This window comes from Dipodomys spectabilis, unplaced genomic scaffold, assembly GCF_019054845.1.
Source record: "Dipodomys spectabilis isolate Male_0828 unplaced genomic scaffold, ASM1905484v1 ptg000125l, whole genome shotgun sequence".
Classification (NCBI taxonomy): domain Eukaryota; kingdom Metazoa; phylum Chordata; class Mammalia; order Rodentia; family Heteromyidae; genus Dipodomys; species Dipodomys spectabilis.
In genome coordinates, this window is record NW_024870802.1 from 19,401,859 (window position 1) to 19,418,824 (window position 16,966).

At 42.1% G+C, this 16,966-nt stretch overlaps 1 protein-coding gene across 2 annotated transcripts in view; it reads left to right on the forward strand.

The window, feature by feature from the left end:
* Ide (insulin degrading enzyme) overlaps positions 1-16,638 on the forward strand; it is a 79,322-nt gene extending 62,684 nt beyond the window's left edge. For both annotated transcript variants that reach the window (XM_042689272.1, XM_042689273.1), the window contains exons 16-25: positions 1,127-1,237; positions 1,997-2,117; positions 3,355-3,446; positions 4,799-4,910; positions 7,991-8,158; positions 10,294-10,566; positions 11,721-11,782; positions 13,003-13,075; positions 13,696-13,763; positions 14,368-16,638. In XM_042689272.1, the coding sequence (XP_042545206.1) occupies positions 1,127-1,237; positions 1,997-2,117; positions 3,355-3,446; positions 4,799-4,910; positions 7,991-8,158; positions 10,294-10,566; positions 11,721-11,782; positions 13,003-13,075; positions 13,696-13,763; positions 14,368-14,463 (1,176 nt within the window). In that variant the 3' untranslated portion in view covers positions 14,464-16,638. The remainder of the gene's footprint in view (positions 1-1,126; positions 1,238-1,996; positions 2,118-3,354; positions 3,447-4,798; positions 4,911-7,990; positions 8,159-10,293; positions 10,567-11,720; positions 11,783-13,002; positions 13,076-13,695; positions 13,764-14,367) is intronic.
* The last annotated feature ends 328 nt before the right edge of the window (positions 16,639-16,966 follow it).

Below are 16,966 nucleotides of genomic sequence, written 5' to 3' on the forward strand. Positions count from 1 at the left end.
CTAACAGGTGCCATTCCCCTGTGATTTATTTTTAAGGTAAAACTTAGGGCTAGACATGTTGCTCAATGGTAGGACACATGCTTAGCAGGCTTGAGGCCCTAGGTTCAATGCCTGGCATCAAGATAAAACTTAAGCACATTCTGTAGTGAAGTTTGACATATAGTATGTGTATGTGTCACCATAGTCTGGCCCAGGTGAATTTACTTGCTATTGACTTTGTTTAGGAAAAGCACAATTATGCTTTGAGTATCACTTAATCTAAATTGTGTGGTAAATGTCCTTTATGTTAAGCTATTTATGGAAGTTAAATTCATTGAATGTCTTGCTATTTTGTCATTTTAATATATCTGGCTTTGAGACTTTCTGAATGTTGTAAAAATCAAACTTTAAGATGAAAGCTATTGGGTAGTTTTAGTCTTTTTTTGAATTTTTTTTTTTTTTTTTTTGGGGGGGTCTGGTCGTGGGGCCTGAACTCTAGGCCTGGGCGCTGTCCCTCAGCTCTTCAGTTCAAGGCTAGCGCTCTACCACTTGAGCCACAGCACCACTTCCGGCTTTTTTTCTTTTTGCTTATGTGGTGCTGGGGAATCGAACCCAGGGACTCATGCATGCAAGGCAAGTGCTCTACCACTGAGCCACCTTCCCAGCCCCCTTGAATCTTTTTATTGTTATTACAAAGGTGATACACAAAGGGGTTACAGCTACATAAGTCAGGTAAGGAGAACATTCTTTTTGGACAATGTCACTCCTTCATTATCTCACAGTTTCTCTTACCTGCCCCCACCCACAAGTTGTATAGTTCATTTTCAATATAGTGTCTATTGAGTACCAGTGCTGCATTTGTTCGTCCTTTATCCCTGCATGTCTGTGCCTCCCCTTACCCTCCCAACGACAGATAAAGGAACAAACAAGACAAAATGAAAAGGAAAGACAAACAGCAACAAAGAAAAAAACCTCTATTTCCTGGAGTTCATTTCAATAAATATTATTTTGTATGATCAGATGTAGATAGGCATTTCACCTTTGTGTTCCTCTCCTAAGAGTCTCCTCTTTTGTTCTCACTGTGTGTATATGTCTAAAGTCCTGCATAATATTTTTAGACTTTTAATAACCTGAACTCTTCCTGTAGCTCTCCGTGAAAGGCTACAATGACAAGCAGCCGATTTTGCTCAAGAAGATTACTGAAAAAATGGCTACCTTTGAGATTGATAAAAAAAGATTTGAAATTATTAAAGAGGCGGTAAGTTTTATAACTCATTTTATGATGATTTTTATTCCAAAAGTAATATTGTCATGTCCTGAAAACTTCTCATGATGGGGAGGGAGCACAACACTTGTTGGTGTTTTGCTCATCTCATCTAATCTTGGCTAAATCCTAGCCGCTACTCATAGAAAGTCCCACAACCCTCTGCACCTGCTTTCTCTGTGGGCTTACGAGCCAGGACAGTGCGGTGCTTACTCTCAAATGGAAGCACATGGAAGTGTGGTTCGTCTGCCCTCCATTTCAGGCACACTTTTTAAGTTCATGTCACATTTTGTCCAGCTCTGGAAGTATGGGATGGATGCTTTAAGAGACTAACTATGTCCACCATGTGTTTTTAATTGAGGATCAGGTATATACCTATCCGTGTTTCTCCCTGGTGGATGGGTATGGTCCTGTGTGTAGTATCTAAGGAGGCTAGAAGACAGAGACCCTGAAAACTGGGGATAACTTTCTAAGGGATGAAAGGTATGCATAGTGAAAGCATGGAGAGTACATATCAGACACCAGGTCACAAGATCCAGCCTGGACAATAAAAAAGCATGTCATTTAGTTTAAGGATTAGCAAGGAATTGGTCCCATTCTTAATTATGAATTTCAAGAGGTGAATAAGTAAATAATCCTGCATCCCAGTATCCCAGTAACATATAGAAATGAAGTTTGTTTATAACTGGGTTTTTTGAAGATGACTTTAAAAAAAATTTGTGCAGCTAATGAGCCCGTATCTTCCTTCACTAGTATATGCGGTCTCTAAACAATTTCCGGGCTGAGCAGCCGCACCAGCATGCCATGTACTACCTCCGCCTGCTGATGACTGAAGTGGCCTGGACTAAGGATGAGTTAAGAGAAGCCCTAGACGGTGAGACTTGCGCAAACCTAGTATCAACTTCATTTTTGTCCTAACATCTTTCTAGTTTTAAGAAGTACGGACTGTTTATATGTTTTATTTTTCTTTTTGTACTACTGGAGCATTTATACTTTTGACTAACATAGTTCTATTAAACTATATGGCAGAATACTGTGGCTCATACCTGTAATTCCAGCACACAGGTATGATTTTTTTTTTTTGGGTCTGGTCGTGGGGCCTGAACTCTGGGCCTGGGCGCTGTCCCTCAGCTCTTCAGCTCAAGGCTAGTGCTCTACCACTTGAGCCACAGCGCCACTTCCAGCTTTTTTTCTTTTTTTTGCTTATGTGGTGCTTGGGAATCGAACCCAGGGCCTCACGCATGCAAGGCAAGCGCTCTACCACTGAGCCACCTTCCCAGCCCCCTCATGTTTATAATTTTAACATGAGGCTGAGGCAAAAGGATCATGAGTTGGAGGCCAGAACTCCATCTCAGAAAGAAAAATAGCCAGGTGCTGGTTACTCACACAGGAGGCTACGATCTGAAGTTCATGGGTCAAAACCAGCCTGAGCAAAAAAGTCTGTGCGACTCTTATCTCCTATTAACCACCAAAAAGCCAAAAGTGGAACAGTGGCTCTAGTGTAGAGCACTAGGCTTAAGCAACAAAGCTCAGGGACAGTGCCCAGGTCCTAGGTTCAAGTTCTGACACACACATACACACAAAAAGAAAGCAAAATAGCCAGATACTGGTGGTTCATACTTGTACTCTTAGCTACTCATGAGGCTGAGATCTGATGATCAAGGTTCACAGAGAATGTACACACACACACACACACACACACACACACACACACGTACATTTACTGTACCTACTACATATGTCTACATGGTACATATATATGTGTATGTATACGTAGTGTATCTCGGCGTTTATTTATTTATTTTTTTTGTCCTGTTGTGGAGCCTGAACTCTGGGCCTGGGAGCTGTTCCTCAGCTCTTCAGCTCAAGGCTAGCGCTCTACCACTTGAGCCACAGCACCACTTCTGGCTTTTTTCTTTTGGCTTATGTGGTGCTGAGGAATCAAACCCAGGGCCTCAAGCATGCAAGGCAAGCGCTCTACCACTGAGCCACCTTCCCAGCCCAATGAGTACATTTCTTATCAAGCATTGTTGCCTCCTCTTCTTTTCCTCTTCCCATCCTCTTCCCTCCCCCCCCCCCCCCCCCACTTATTATTTCTTATTCTTTTACAGATGTCACTCTCCCTCGCCTTAAGGCCTTCATACCTCAGCTGTTGTCACGGCTCCACATTGAAGCTCTTCTCCATGGAAACATAACAAAGCAGGTGAGGGATAAAGGTTTTTAGCTTGTAAAAACTGTAAGTGATTTTTAACTCTAGTCTGTTAACCAGCACAGTGAGTTCTCACAAACTTCTCTACTCTGTGGAAGAAGGTGAGAGAGGGCACGGAGCAATGGAATGATGTGGTTCACTGAAGACCTACATTCATGGCTGCTTCCACTCCTGTAGTTGGACTCATGCAATCATAGGGGAAATAGAAATATTTATCCCTACTCTGTACAGGGGCACATAATGCAAGATTAGCCAGCCTGCATTCAGATCCTGACCTGCCATTTACTGGCTCTGTAATCTTAGGAAAATGTCTTAACTGTTTCATTTCCTTATCTATAAATTTAGAGTGTAAATCTGCCTGCATCATGGGTTAGCGGGATTAATGGCAAGGGCTTAGCACAGGAAAGCACAACGTAATTTCTATGGCTGTCTCAGGAGCTCTCCCACTCTATGACTCTGCTATATTGCCTCCAAAACAATATGCTAAGAACAGGATGCTTTGTTGTGACCCCAGGTGTCCATGGTTAAGGGATCAGCTTGCCATTACCAGTATCCTTCCAGCTTTGGCAGTGGTCCATATTAACATCAAGTGGACTACTCTCAGACCTGTCTTTATTACTACCATATTGACTTACATATTCAATTTTTGTCAATTTGAATAGGATTAAATAAATTTAGAGCCTTAAGATCCTTTTTTTTTTTTTTTTGTCAGTCGTGGAGCTTGAACTCTGGGGCCTGGGTGCTGTCCTTGTGCTCTTCAGCTCAAGGCAAGCGCAGTTACCGCTTGAGCCACAGCACCACTTCCGGTTTTCTTGCAGTTTATTGGAGTCTCACAAACTTTCCTGCACGGGCTGGCTTTGAACCACGACCCTCAGATCTCAGCCTCCTGAGTAGCTAGGATTACAGGCATGAGCCACTGGCGCCTGGCTAAGATCCATTTTTATGGTCAACTAAGCTACTTTATTTCAGAATCATGTTTCTTTCTTTCTTTCTTTCTTTCTTTTTTTAATCAGTCATGGGGCTTAAACTCTGGGCCTGGGTGCTGTCCCTCAGCTCTTCAGCTCAAGGCTAGCACTCTTCCACTTGAGCCACAGCACCACTTCTGGTTTTCTGGTGGTTAATTGGAGATAAGAGTTTTGTGGACTTTCCTTCCCGGGCTGGCTTTGAACTGTGATCCTCAGATCTCAGCCTCCTGAACAGCTAGGGTTATAGGTGTGAGCCACTGGCGCCTGGCTTCATGTTTCATTTTTATTTTGCAATTACTATCTAATCTACTGTTTTTATTTTCACAGACAAGGTATGTTTGTCTTCTTTTGTAATGAGCTATAACATGTCATTTACCCCAGGCTGCATTAGGGATCATGCAGATGGTTGAAGATACCCTTATTGAATATGCCCATACCAAGCCTCTACTTCCAAGTCAACTGGTTCGATACAGAGAAGTTCAGCTCCCTGACAGTAAGTTGAATGTTAGAACTTTGGAATAGATTATTTTTATGTCATAATATGGATGATTACAGCTGAGTTGAATTCACTTAGACATCACATGGTTTTGTGGCAAAGACCCACTGGGAAGTCTCAATTATTTATAGGAGTATAGTTAGAGATAGATAATTCTACCAGAAAATTCTCTGGCATGAGAGCCAAAAAGGTGAATTTGGAGCTGGGAGCCAGTTGTTCATGCCTATAACCCCAGTTACTTAGGATTTGAGTTCAAAGCCATCCTGGGCTGGCTGGAAACTCAGTGAGATTCTTTTTCTTTTTTTTTTCTTTTTTTTTTGGGTCTGGTTGTGGGGCCTGAACTCTGAGCCTGGACGCTGTCCCTCAGCTCTTCAGCTCAAGGCTAGTGTTCTACCACTTGAGCCAGCGCCACTGCCAGCTTTTTTCTTTTTGCTTATGTGGTGCTTAGGAATCGAACCCAGGGCCTCAGGCATGCAAGGCAAGCGCTCTACCACTGAGCCACCTTCCCAGCCCCATCAGTGAGATTCTTATCTCTGAGTAACCACCAAAAAGCCAGAAATGGAGCTGTGGCTCATGTGGTAGAATGCTAGCTTTGAGCAGAAAAGCTCAGAGACAGCATCTAGGCCCTGAGTTCAAGCCCCAGTACTGCTATACATATACACACATTCACACAAAGGAGAATTTGGAGGTAGACAATTATTTTGAAGAGAATACTAAAATTGACTGGTACCTAGTGTAGAGGAGTTAGGAAGTGAAGTATCTCAAAGGTAAAGAGAGATTGGCTGTAAGACATGAAATAAAATTTATATTAAAAAATGGAAATCTGATGGGGCTGGGAAGTTTGCTCAGTGGTAGAGTGTTTGCCTCGCATGCACGAGGCCCAGGGTTCGATTCCTCAGCACCACATAAGCAGAAAAAAGCCAGAAGTGGCACTGTGGCTCAAGTGGTAGGGTGCTAGCTTTGAGCTGAAGAGCTGAGGAACAGCACCCAGGCCCAGAGTTCAGCCCCCACAACCTACCAAAAAAAAAAAAAAAAAAAATGGAAATCTGAATTATAACATTTCACTAGAAGCCCATAAGAATCTTCAGCAGAAATAGTTTTGGGATTGTTACCAATGTGGCTAACAGCATGTCTTTGTTACATGCTTTTAAAGAGAATTAACATAAAAGTTAATTTTATTCATGTACTGGGGTTTGTAATACTGGATTACTTTATATTAAAAGTGATTTCTTTTTTTTTCTTTTTTCTTTTTCTATCGGTTGTGGGGCTTGAACTCTGAGCCTGGGCACTGTCCTGAGCGCTTCAGCTCAAGGTGAGCACTCTACCACTTGAGTCACAGCACCACTTCCGGTTTTCTGGTGGTTAATAAGAGTCTCACAGACTTTCCTACCCACACTGGCTTTGAACCATGATGCTCACATCTCAGCCTCCTGAGCAGCTAGGATTAGAGGTGTAAGCCACTGGAGCCCGGCTTGACAGTGATTTCTTTTGATACAAAACTCAATAAATATTGTTTTAATGTTGCTCAAAACTGTTTAATGCTATATTTGTAACCTATAACGCTAGCTACTGAAGAGGCTAAAATCTGGAGGTTTGAGGCCAGTTTAGGCAGAAAAGCCCAAAAGACTCCCATCTACAAAATAACCAGCATTTTTCAAGTGGTAGAGTACCAGCCTAGCAAGCATGAGGCTCTGATTTCAAACCCCAACAAAACATCAGCCGGGGGCTGGTGGCTCACGCCTGTAATCCTAGCTACTCAGGAGGCTGAGATCTGAGGATTGCGGTTCAAAGCCAGCCCGGGCAAGAAAGACCGTGAGACTCCTATCTCCAATAAACCACCAGAAAACCGGAAGTGGCGCTGTAGCTCAAGTGGTAGAGCGCTCGCCTTGAGCTGAAGAGCTGAGGGACAGCGCCCAGGCCCAGAGTTCAAGCCCCACGACCGACCAAAAAAAAAAAAAAAAACCAACAAAACAAAAAAACAAATAAAACCCTGCATTTGTCTTTGGGCAAAGCAAGACCCATTGAGAAACAAAATTTCAGAGAGAAATTTAACCTTTATATCTCTTTTCACTCCACTTCTCCCTTTCCTTTCCTTTCTTAGGACTCTATCTTTTCAGCCTCCTAAGTATCCTCTCAAATTGCCACTAGTTCAAAAATAGTTGTTTATATCCCTTTCTCGAAATACTAAGTGTTAGGATGGGAGAGGGAAATGGGAAGAGAATGAACTAAGGGTGACATTACCCAAAAAGAAATGTGCTCATTATCTCTCTTACGAAATGGTAACCCCTCTGTACCTCACCTTAATAATAGTAATAATCTTTTTTAATGCCAGGTATTTGGAAATCATTCTGATTTAGCCAACTGATCAGGTGTGAATGCCTGAAACAATTCTTCACTTACCTTTCATAGAAAAGAAAAGTTATGTGCTGTGAAGTAGGACACACTTTCGGATGTGTACAGAAAAGCTGGAAGTAGACAGGGTAGAACTTAGAGGCCATGTTCCCTCCATCTTCTAAAAGGGAGCTTAGCACTGCCTGTTGACACTCAATAACTTAATAATTTAAATAAATATAAGAGGAAGAAGTATGAACTTGATATGGTGGTGCACATCCCTAATCCCAGAACTCTGGAAGGTGAGGCAGGACGATCGTAAGTTTGAGTGCTGCTTGGGCTACAATGAGATACTGTCTCAAAAGTAAATAAATAAATAGCAGGCAAATGTAACATTGACTTTTTCTTTTCTTTCTTTCTTCTTCTTTTTTTTTTTTTTTTTTTTAATGCTGCTCTTGGGGCTTGAACCCTAGGACTGGGTACTGTCCCTGAGCTTTTTTTTCTAAAGGCTAACTCTACCACTTGAGCCACAGCTTCACTTCTGGCTTTTTGTTGGTTAATTGGAGATGAGAATTTCATGGACTTTCCCGCCCAGGCTGGCTTCAAACGGCAATCTTCAGATCTCAGCCTCTTGAGTAGCTAGGGTGATGACAGGTGTGAGCCACCCGTGCCTGGCTAGCATTGACTTTATTAAATTCTAAATAATACATTTTTAAACCTGTTGTTCTCTTTCTGGAACTTTTCAGGAGGGTGGTTTGTTTACCAGAAGCGAAATGAAGTTCACAATAACTGTGGCATTGAGATTTACTATCAAACAGACATGCAGAGCACCTCAGAGAACATGTTTCTGGAGCTCTTCTGTCAGATTATCTCTGAACCTTGCTTCAATACCCTGCGCACCAAGGAGCAGCTGGGTAAGAAGGAAGTGGGGGGGGGGCAGGATGCCACAGACCTTAGTAAACACCCATGGGCCTCAGAAAACACTTTCCATGTGTAAGATCCCCTGTCACAGTATCAGCATGCTATACTTGGAGAAGCTGTGACAACCTTGTTCGTAAGGAATACCCTTCTAAAAGATAAGCAATCCATATCTTGCAGACATTAAAGCAGTTCTTATTGAGGTGATAATATTATATTACGTGCATGTCCATAAAGAGGACATTTGGGATATAGAGAAGAGAATGCTAAGGGCAGACTTCACAGGTAGCAAGCTGGTGATCAAGCCTCCAGAAGAACTTAGATTCAGCACTTTGAGTAACCTGGCAGTGAGTATTGTCTCTCATCTGTTGCTGTGTCGTAAACCTGGAGCATATAAAAGGTACCTAATAAGTGTTCTCAGAATTTAAGGCACTGCTAAAAGTCTTTGAAATATAGCTGGACCCTGCTAGCTTGTGCCTGTAACCCTAGCTATTCAGGAGGCTGAGGTCAGAGCATGATAGTTTGAAGACAGCCCAGGCAAAAAAATTCCCATAAGTCTCTTATCTCCAGTTAAACATTAGAAAACCAGAAGTGGAGCTGTGGCTCAAAGTGGTAGAGCATTAACCTTGAGCAAAAGAGCTCAGGGACAGGACTCAGGCTCTGAGCTCAAGCCCCACAGTCAACAACAACAACAAAAAGTTTTGGAAATCTTAACAGATTTAATCAATGAATTCAGAGAAGCTCTCATAGTGACAGGAAAAGAGACAGTGAAAAAGGATTTGGTCTCTAAGTATGTGGCTTTTTTTGTGCCAGTACTGGGGGCATGAGCTCAGGGTCTGGGCACTGTCCCTGAGCTTCATTTGCTCAAGGCTAGCACTCTACCACTTGAGACACTTCTGGCCTTTTCTGTTTATGTGGTGCTAAGGAATTTAACCCAGGGCTTCATGCATGGTAGGCAAGCACTCCACTACTAGGCCACATTCCCAGCCCCCTCCTTTTTTTTTTTTTTTTTTTTTTTTTAAGAAACTAGTTTTATTTATTTATTTTTGTTGGTTATGGGGCTTGAACTCAGGGCCTAGGCACCGTCTTGAGTTTTTTCACTCACTCTAGTGCTCTACCACTTTGAACCATCACACCACTTCTATATGTGGCATTTTAAAAATAATCTCCATGCTAGATGGTAAACATCAAAACTAGTAAGTTGTCGATAGTCCTTCCCTTTAAAGAGCCTGCAGTGAAGCCAGTGCCAAATCCCCTTTGAGTGCATGGTCAGCCAGTGAGATCTTGGTTGAGTGCATGGTCAGCCAGTGAGATCTTGGTAGACTGTGAAGTGTCTGGGGCATTAGGGTTATTAGCTTGCTCATTATTCATCTTCTGGGACAAGTGCTCCTGTGTGCAAACCATAGCCACCACTTCCTACTTTCCACCCATGCCTTCATGCTGGAATTCAAGGTGGCAGAGCCACCAAGGTAGGCAAGGCTGAGCTGTTTTGCCTTGGAACACATTGCACCCATGTCATGCTGCAATCTGCAACTTATCAGCTGGGAGACCTTCACTATCCCTCCAACTCCCAGCTCAAGCCTCACCCTACCAGCTTCCTACCACCATGACAGTTGCCCATGCTAGAAGCTTTGAACTAAAAAGAGTAAAATAAAATGTCGTGAACCATCCCAAAGAAAAAGGACCTTGGCTCACCAGATGCCAAGTGTCTTCAGTTAGCCTCATCCATGAAGAGTCTTAGTTCAAGCAGAGCTGGTTCGGGAATGGGTTATCTAAGAAATGAGCCAGGCTCATGTGAGGAACTTACATATTAAAGCACAAGACCTAGGACAATGGTTAGGGGATGGGTTGAGCACGGCTCTTCACAGGAAGGGGAATAATTTGAGCCTAGATTGAAGATGAATTAGCAGAGTGAGGAAGTGTGGAGAATGTGTTTGAATGAAGGATAGCGCACTCAGATTTCTTGATATTCTTTGGGAAGTCTTCCTGCGCCATCTTTAGAAACTGAGACTGAATTGTTCATATTCCTTCAGAGTTAAATAACCTAAAATCCTGAAGTAGATTTTAGGTGTTGTGAGTGATTAGACGTCTCAAATGCCCAGGTCCTGACTGGCTGGTGTCTGTATTCCAGGCTACATTGTCTTCAGTGGGCCTCGTCGAGCCAATGGCATCCAGGGCCTGAGATTCATTATCCAGTCGGAAAAGCCACCTCACTACCTGGAGAGCAGGGTAGAAGCTTTCCTAATCACCATGGAGAAATCCATCGAGGACATGACAGAAGAGGCCTTCCAAAAGCACATTCAAGCACTAGCAATTCGTCGCCTAGACAAACCAAAGAAACTGTCTGCCGAGTGTGCTAAATACTGGGGGGAAATCATCTCCCAGCAGTACAATTTTGACAGAGGTAAAGTAAAATTCAAGCCCCAGCACGGAGACAAAATAGAAAATGTGAAAACATTGAAGCCATTCTGAAAAATGCTATTCATTTTGTAAGTGGTATTGCAGTTACTGATGAGGCCTGAGGGCTGTTTAAATAACTAAAGATCTAGTATTTAATATAATTTAGAATTTCCTACTTTATCCCCTCTCTTTCTCCAAAACTGGAGTCAGCCAAATAGTAATGTATTAAAGACAAATTGAAGTCAGGCACCAACGGCTCATACCTATAATCCTAGCTACTCAGGAGGCTGAGATCTGAGGGTCGCAGTTTGAAGCCAGCCCAGGCAGAAAAGTCCCTATGACATTCTTATCTTATTTTTTTAAAAGCTGGGAGTAGCGCTGTGGTTCAATTGGTAGAGCAATAGCCTTGAGCACAAAGAGGCTCAGGGACAGCACCCAGGCCCTGAGTTCAAGCCCCAGGATCAGCCAAAAAAAAAAAAAATTGAATCTGTTTTTTTTTTGGTACCAGTCCTGAAGCTTACACTTTCCTAGGCACTGTCCCTGAGCTTTTTGTTTTTGTTGTTGTTTTATCACTATCTCTACTTATCTCTAGTAGCTAGCCCCTCTGCCACTTGTGCCACAGTTCCACTTCTGACTTTTTTGTAGTCATTTGGGGATAAGAATCTCACAGACTTTCCTTCCTCAGGCAGGCTTTGAATCACAATCCTCAGATCTCAGCCTCCTGAGTAGCTAGGTTTACAGCCAAGAGCCACCAGCGCCCAGCTGAATCTGGGTTGGTTCCACCTGAGTACTTCTGAGCGCCACACATAAGTATTTACCTCATAATTCTGAAAAATGAAAAACCTGTCGACAGTTGTTGCTGTCGAGGCACAGGGGTTCAAACATTTGCCTTTCGGACTTTGCAGAGGTGTGTGTTAGATGTGTACTTTCTGTATGGCCGGACTGTGCTTCCTGTCTTCCTGTCTCATTAGTCCACTGTCACCTTTCCTCTAGAGTAGGGGTTAATCACAAAGTGTGCTAAGACACACAACAAGTCAGAACACCTCGGTGGTATTTTTTTTTATCCTAACAGCACTGGCTGAGGGTCTAGGCCACTCACCTTTATCTGTAATTTTTCTGTGGACATGCTGGTAAATTATTATTTGATTACCTTTTCAGATAACATAGAAGTTGCCTATTTAAAGACACTTACCAAGGAAGATATCATCAAATTCTACAAGGTAAGTTGAATTCATTTAGTTCTGACAGGTGAGGTCTTACATGCTGTGTTGTGTGTTGCAGCTTTGAACCCACATAGGCTGGATTTATGAGAGTATTTTATGGATTGGAGTATTTGATACATGTTGACATTATTGAAAAAAATAGAGACAACTGTATAAGAAATACAGACAATACATATTGAAACCAGTACCATTTAGCTTTCCTTCTGGACCTCATGGGCTATGACAACCTTTCCTGGTTTCTAGATTCCCCTTTTGTTCTATCTATTTCCACATCACCAAACAAAGGACATTAATGAATTGCTTTGGTGAGGAGGAACAGCAAAGAAAACAAAAGAGCTCAACTGGGTACAGTGACTCCCACCTGTAATCCCAGTTACTTAGGAGACAGAAATAGGATTGTAGTTCAAGGCTACTTCCCCCACCACCCAAAAAAAAGATAAGCAAGAGCCTATTCCAACAACACTGGATGAGCTGGGCGCTGGTGGCTCACCCCTATAATCCCATCACTCAGGAGGCTGAGATCTGATGATTACTGTTCAAAGCCAGCCTGGCAGAAAAGTCCATAAGACTCATAGCTCCAATGCAAAGCACTAGCCTTGAGCATGAAAGCTCAGGGCAGCCCTAATACTGGCACAAAGAAAAAAAAAAAAACCTGGAAAATCCTATCTGAAAAATAAAGCTAAGTTGGGTGCTGGTGGCTCACACCTGTAATCCTAGCTACTCAGGAGGCTGAGATCTGATGATTACTGTTCAAAGCCAGCCTGGGCAGAAAAGTCCATGAGACTCTTATCTCCAATTAACCACCATAAAACTGAAAGTGGTGCTGTGGCTCAAGTGGTAGTGTACTAGTCTTAAGCTGAAGAGCTGAGGGACAGCACCCAGGCCCAAAGTTCAAGCCACACGACCAACCAAAAAAAAAAAAAAAAGGCAAGTTCAAGCTGTAGAACACTTGCCTGATAAGCACAGGGTCTGAGTTCAAACACTAGTATCACAAAAAAAGGGGAGGGGGACCCCTTGAACACAGCACCCACATACAAAGTAATACTAGTAATTCTTGCCTACACTGTTGAATCTTTGCAGAATTGAGTTAATATGAGGAGAAAAAGCAGCATCTTTTCTATATCTACCTGAGTGCTGGCTGATTGTTCCTAGTCATCAGAAAGAACTTCTAAGTTCCTTACTGTGTGTAAGGGTGATCTTTCTTTTTTTCTGCCTAGGAAATGTTGGCAGTAGATGCACCAAGGAGACACAAGGTATCCGTCCATGTTCTTGCCAGAGAAATGGATTCTTGTAAGTATTAAAGAGCAACTTCTTTATTTTTCAGTCTATTTTTAGGCCTAGAGTAAGCCAAATGATGTCTGACTTATTGCTTGAGATTCTTTACCAAGCACTGGAGAGGGAAAGGATAGACAAGAGGAAGCAGGAAATGAAGCAGTAAAGGAGAGCGCCAATGCCAGGTGTCAGGGCCACACTTACTACATTTTTTCAGGGGAATGCAGATGGTTGCTGGGGGATGTCTCCAGAAGGCTGTATGCTACCACTGCATGTGAGGAGAAAGAAGTTGTTGATCTGCTTAATTCTGATTATCCCTTGTCTCCTATTCTTGCTGGCCTTTGGCCTTTGGGGCAGTTCAGCTCTACCCTTCCAGTTGGCCAGAGCCTCAGAGTCCAGGCAGATGAGACCTGGGCACTAAAGCTGCTCTGGCCAAAGCTATATGACTTCATCAATGTCATCAACCTTCACTGAGGATGCTCCTGGTGTTAGGCAGAACAAGCAATCACATCCTCAGCTGGGAGCAGGCAGCCTGAGAGAATGTGGGAAATGCATGAACCAAACAGGGCACTGCTTTCTGATCAACTGCCTTGGATTTTTTTTTTTTAAGTTATGTTAGAAGTTGCATTTTCTTCCAGGTCCTGTTGTCGGAGAATTCCCTTGTCAAAATGATATAAATCTGTCACAAGCACCAGCCTTGCCACAAGTAAGAAATATTGCTAGCTCACATTGTCGGAGGACTTTGTCCTTGGGAGATGGATCATCAGGAGACATGGCACCTCGAGGTTTCAGGTCAACAGGTGTCAGAGGGGCTATTTTAGGTCTAGGTTCTGGGTCACCCAGCCTCCTGCCTTGTCTGCCTTTGCAGACTATGTCATTTTGCCTTGAGTCATCTCAGGCTACAGCTGTCCCCAGCACTGAATATTGAAGGAATAGTGAGATTTCCAGAGTGCCTCTGTATTTTAATCACCTAGAAAAATTGGCATTGACCTGCAAGAGGAAAAAACTAGCACCACCACTAAGAGCCTTGCTGGGTGAAGCCTGGGTGGCTAGCCTCCAAGTGAGCCGGCCAGTGTCTTCCTTGATGAAAGCCAATGTCTTCCTTCTGTCCCAGAGTCCCACTTACAATAAGTTTGCACATGTCTCTATGACCCCTTGGCCTTACCAATCCTGGAGAAAAGTAAACAGATGAGAATATATGGGGCCCTCTCCCCTTTATATGCCATACTTTCTCCCTAAAATAACATTGATAATCCTGTCCCATGTGCTTTTTAAGTTAAACACACTAAAAGAAAGTGTTTTCTTCACAGCCTGAAGTAGTGGAGAACATGACGGAGTTCAAGCGTGGTTTGCCCCTGTTTCCTCTGGTGAAGCCACATATTAACTTCATGGCTGCAAAACTCTGAAGATTCCCCATGTGTGCGGGGGGTGCAAGTGGATGCTCTTACGTCTTCCAGGGCCCGGGAAAACAATCTTGGCCACTTTAGTAGTTTCCGGTTCACTATTAGAGAGACCAACAAGAAAAACAGAAGTTCTCAAATATCATTATGTAGAAATATTTAAAACCCAAAGTAATTAAATTTCAAAATCTTATAGATATAGAATATTTTTAAAAAATACATGCCTCCTAAGTATTTTAAATTTTTTTCTCTTTTTCATTCCTAAGAAATGATTCCCCCCTATATAACTGCTTTTAAAATGATGACCGATACTCTGATAGCATTTCTCTTCCTGTTCTGTAAGGGAGTCAAGTGTCCAGAAGAATGAAAGTGAGCTATTCTCTAAAATCTTCCCAGGCTGACAGAGAAGGCTTCAAAACATTTAGCAAGGTAATTGCCTCTGGGAAAATCCTCCCATTTTCCTTCTACTTGATGGTTTTCATGTCAATCAGTGGAGAATGTTACATTTGGCAGATGACATACAGAGCAATGTCATTTTCTTTTATTAGTGAAATTGCTGATTCTGTAAGGCATGGTTTTAACCTTTTTATAAAAAAAAGAATTTGAACATGTTTTTTTATTCCAACTAGTTAAATGCTGGAAATCCTAGAATGCCCTTATTTATAGTGCTATAAAAACAGATTTACCTTTCATCAACTTTGTCCCAAATTGACTTTCTCAGGATGACTGTGGGGTTTTTTTTTCTGATTGACATTCTTTATTGGTCACAGCTGGTTTGCGGTGTTCCCTCAATTTTACTTTTTCTCATCAACACATTGCTGTATTTACTTTAAAGGTATAAGTGCTGTCTGCTTCTGATCCTACTGAGTGTGTGACATGCTTTTCCCACATCAGCCATTGTTAACTCCACACAATTTTTTACTGAGATGAAATTACAGTCAGTGTGTGAACCGAAAGGTTTGGCTCCCTTTAGGAATTTTAAAAAGCGGCAAAATCAAAGCCCCCTTGAGATACAAAAAAAAAAGATGTTTTTTTTTTTTTTTAATAGCAAGTCTCCACAAGACTCTAAAATCCCCTTTGCTGCCTGCCTTAAGTATTCATTTTTTTTCAAAATATAAGTAGATAACACAAATATGACTAGAGTGGACTTTAAAAATATTTTTTTCATGGAATACTATTTTAGATGAAATTGTTACTGGAACTTTCACAGCTGTTTTTAAAATATTTACTGTTATTCAAACTTGCTTCAAGAGAAATTGCGGCTGTATTTCCATATACAGGCACTGGTAACCAGAAGTAGTCCTTTTATCCCCAGACTCAGACCAAATAAAGAATGGCCTTCCAGATGACATTTTACCTCCCGATGTGATCTGATTTTCCAGGACTTCTTTCTATTCAGTCATGTCTGTCCTTATCTTCAGTTTAGTCTCAATTTGAGGCAAGAATGATAGTCAAAGATGGATGCTGCTTGCAACAGGGTGCTCTGTCTCCACTGTCAGGCCAACGTGGTGCTGTTACTGTCTTTTTATCCACACCTTCCAGTACGGTACGAAGCCTGTCTCTTCCATCAGAAGGCTTGTGAGCTCATCACTCCCTTCTGCTTTTATGCATTTGTAGACTATGCAGCTTTTCTTCGGATTGCAGATATCTATACAAGGTGAATCTAAAACTAATCTTGAGTGTTTAAACCCCTTACTAAAAGAAAAATCCACCAACCTTTTCTGTGGAGAAGTGCATGATGTATATCTTTTTTTAAAAAAAACCAAAATGGTGGAATTCAAGTGTCGATTTTAGGAGGAAAAGTACCTGAGGACATCTGAAGGCAATCACACCGAGTCTTCCATGAACTTGAACTTGTAATTCAGTGTGCTCTCAGCATTTGCTGGCTTCCAAATTGAATGTGAGCAGCTGTCGGGTCTCTTGGGCATACTAATAGAGTCATTTCAATGGGTCCCAGCTGCAGTCCATGAGCAATAACAGACTACCCCAGATACTGCTGTTTACTCAGTGCTTAGCAAATGAGACTTGGGAAACACACGCTAAGTTATTAGTTACTGGGGACTTTTTTTTTTAAGAAGTCTTCTTTTTGACTAGTTGATGTGAAGGAGAGAGCATGTGACACAGCCAGTATGGTGGAGCCCTAGGATTATCCTGTTTACAAATAAATCACTTGAATTTAAACTCTTGCCTGCACATGTGTTACTTTTGTAAGTTTTCAGCCTAATTCTAAACATCTGAATTTGATAAATATTTCTTGTTCTCATTCCTAATGCAGAAAGCAGTGACTTGTCGCATATACATATGTCTGTATACACACATACATGTACATACGTGTATACACCAAAATGTATCAGAGTATACATGGTATAACTTCACAGGCTTATGAACAGATCACTTTTGTGAACTCCTGGCTGAGGACTGTCACTGACCTGAAACCCAGAAAGATCAATCTGGCCTTACAGAGAGGAAAAGAACAAAATATCTCTTTAGAGCCACATCTCCAGGTGCA